The sequence below is a fragment of the Acanthisitta chloris genome, unplaced genomic scaffold (genome assembly GCF_000695815.1).
Source record: "Acanthisitta chloris isolate BGI_N310 unplaced genomic scaffold, ASM69581v1 scaffold1765, whole genome shotgun sequence".
NCBI classification, from domain to species: Eukaryota; Metazoa; Chordata; class Aves; order Passeriformes; family Acanthisittidae; genus Acanthisitta; species Acanthisitta chloris.
The window spans coordinates 1-1,332 of NW_008674103.1; the positions used below are offsets into that span (position 1 = coordinate 1).

The 1,332-nt window shown below is 34.9% G+C and overlaps 1 protein-coding gene across 1 annotated transcript in view; it reads right to left on the reverse strand.

The window, feature by feature from the left end:
* Window positions 1–277: 277 nt before the first annotated feature.
* Window positions 278–1,332, reverse strand: part of ENPP3 (ectonucleotide pyrophosphatase/phosphodiesterase 3) — a 41,657-nt gene continuing 40,602 nt past the window's right edge. Inside the window, exon 25 of the mRNA XM_009075190.1 lies at window positions 278–451. Coding sequence (XP_009073438.1) covers window positions 278–451 — 174 coding nt within the window. The remainder of the gene's footprint in view (window positions 452–1,332) is intronic.

Sequence of the window (1,332 nt, forward strand, 5' to 3'; positions counted from 1 at the left end):
TAATATTTAGATAATGAATCATGATCTATATTTTGATAGCCTGGCTCAACAATGATGATTGAATTCACTTTAGGTAATTTTAATTCGTAATTTTTATTCCATTTTTATTGGGCACAAAACATTTGACCAAAAACACAAATTTGAAAAAAGAAATTAGCTCCTATAAGTATATTTTCCTAGAGAAAACACATTTCCCACATACTTTAGAAAGGAAAAAAATGAAATCACTTAAATTTTTTTTCTCCCATGCACTGACACTTTTTTTTTCCCCAGATACTCAGTTATTTTCAGTCTCAGGTATTGGCAAAAATGTCTTTAGCTGTAAGATCTGAGAGATGGCTTCATTTCTTTCCTGGTAAAAGTCAAGCCCAGTTAGCAACTCCACATCTCGAACACGTGCAGAATGAGCCTGAACTCTTTCTTCAACCCATTCGGAAGGTGCCTTATTTTCCTGTCAAAACAGACAAGGACAATGTTCAAACACATAAAAGGCACTCTGTTGTTTGGTGATGGTGTTAGGCAATTACCAGTGTTTGAACTGGTTTGACAGACCAAAGGCCTCCAGTTGGAAAAACTTTCAGATTTTCCTAGGCATCTTTACAGCATTGCTTTTGGGGATCTCAATCAAACAGAATCAAACATATGTCTCCTCTCCCCACCTCCCCACTTCCACAGTAGCAAAGTAGCAAAATTATGCTGAAATGGTAAGTATGACTTTTAACTGCAAAGTACATTTGAGTCATGTTTTAAACACACAAGTAAAGATAGTTTTAGTTACAGTATAAATTAGCTGCAGTGCTCAGGATAGTCCAACACCTGACAACCCACACAAAGTCCTTACAGCAGCTCAGTCTTGACTGTTGGACAAGTATAGTAGCTAGTTAGATGAGGAAAACAATGGAAATGTAGCCAAGAATCAATCGAAAATGTTATTGTTCAGTTCTTTTACTACAAAAGGGTTTTTTTGCAAACAGATGATAATTTGCTTTTGCATTAATAATATCTGCTTCTGACATAAATGATTCACTAAATCCATGTTACTGTAAGACATAATGAATATATAGTACAATATTTGGGGTTTGTTGCTAAACATCAGAAATAACAGTTAATTTCTTAAGTATAAAGACTAATTCATTCTAATTATTTATTTCATATAGTTAGTGAACTCTCAGCTACCAAAAAGATCACTGGGAACTTGTGGATTATCCACAAATGAGGAGACACAGATGTTGTTTCTAAGTAGCACAAACTTGCACCTGGCTGGAGTTCAGTTATAAATAAACTAAAAACTGGCTTTGAGAGCCAGTACAATTCTGTGCAGCTATACTTGGG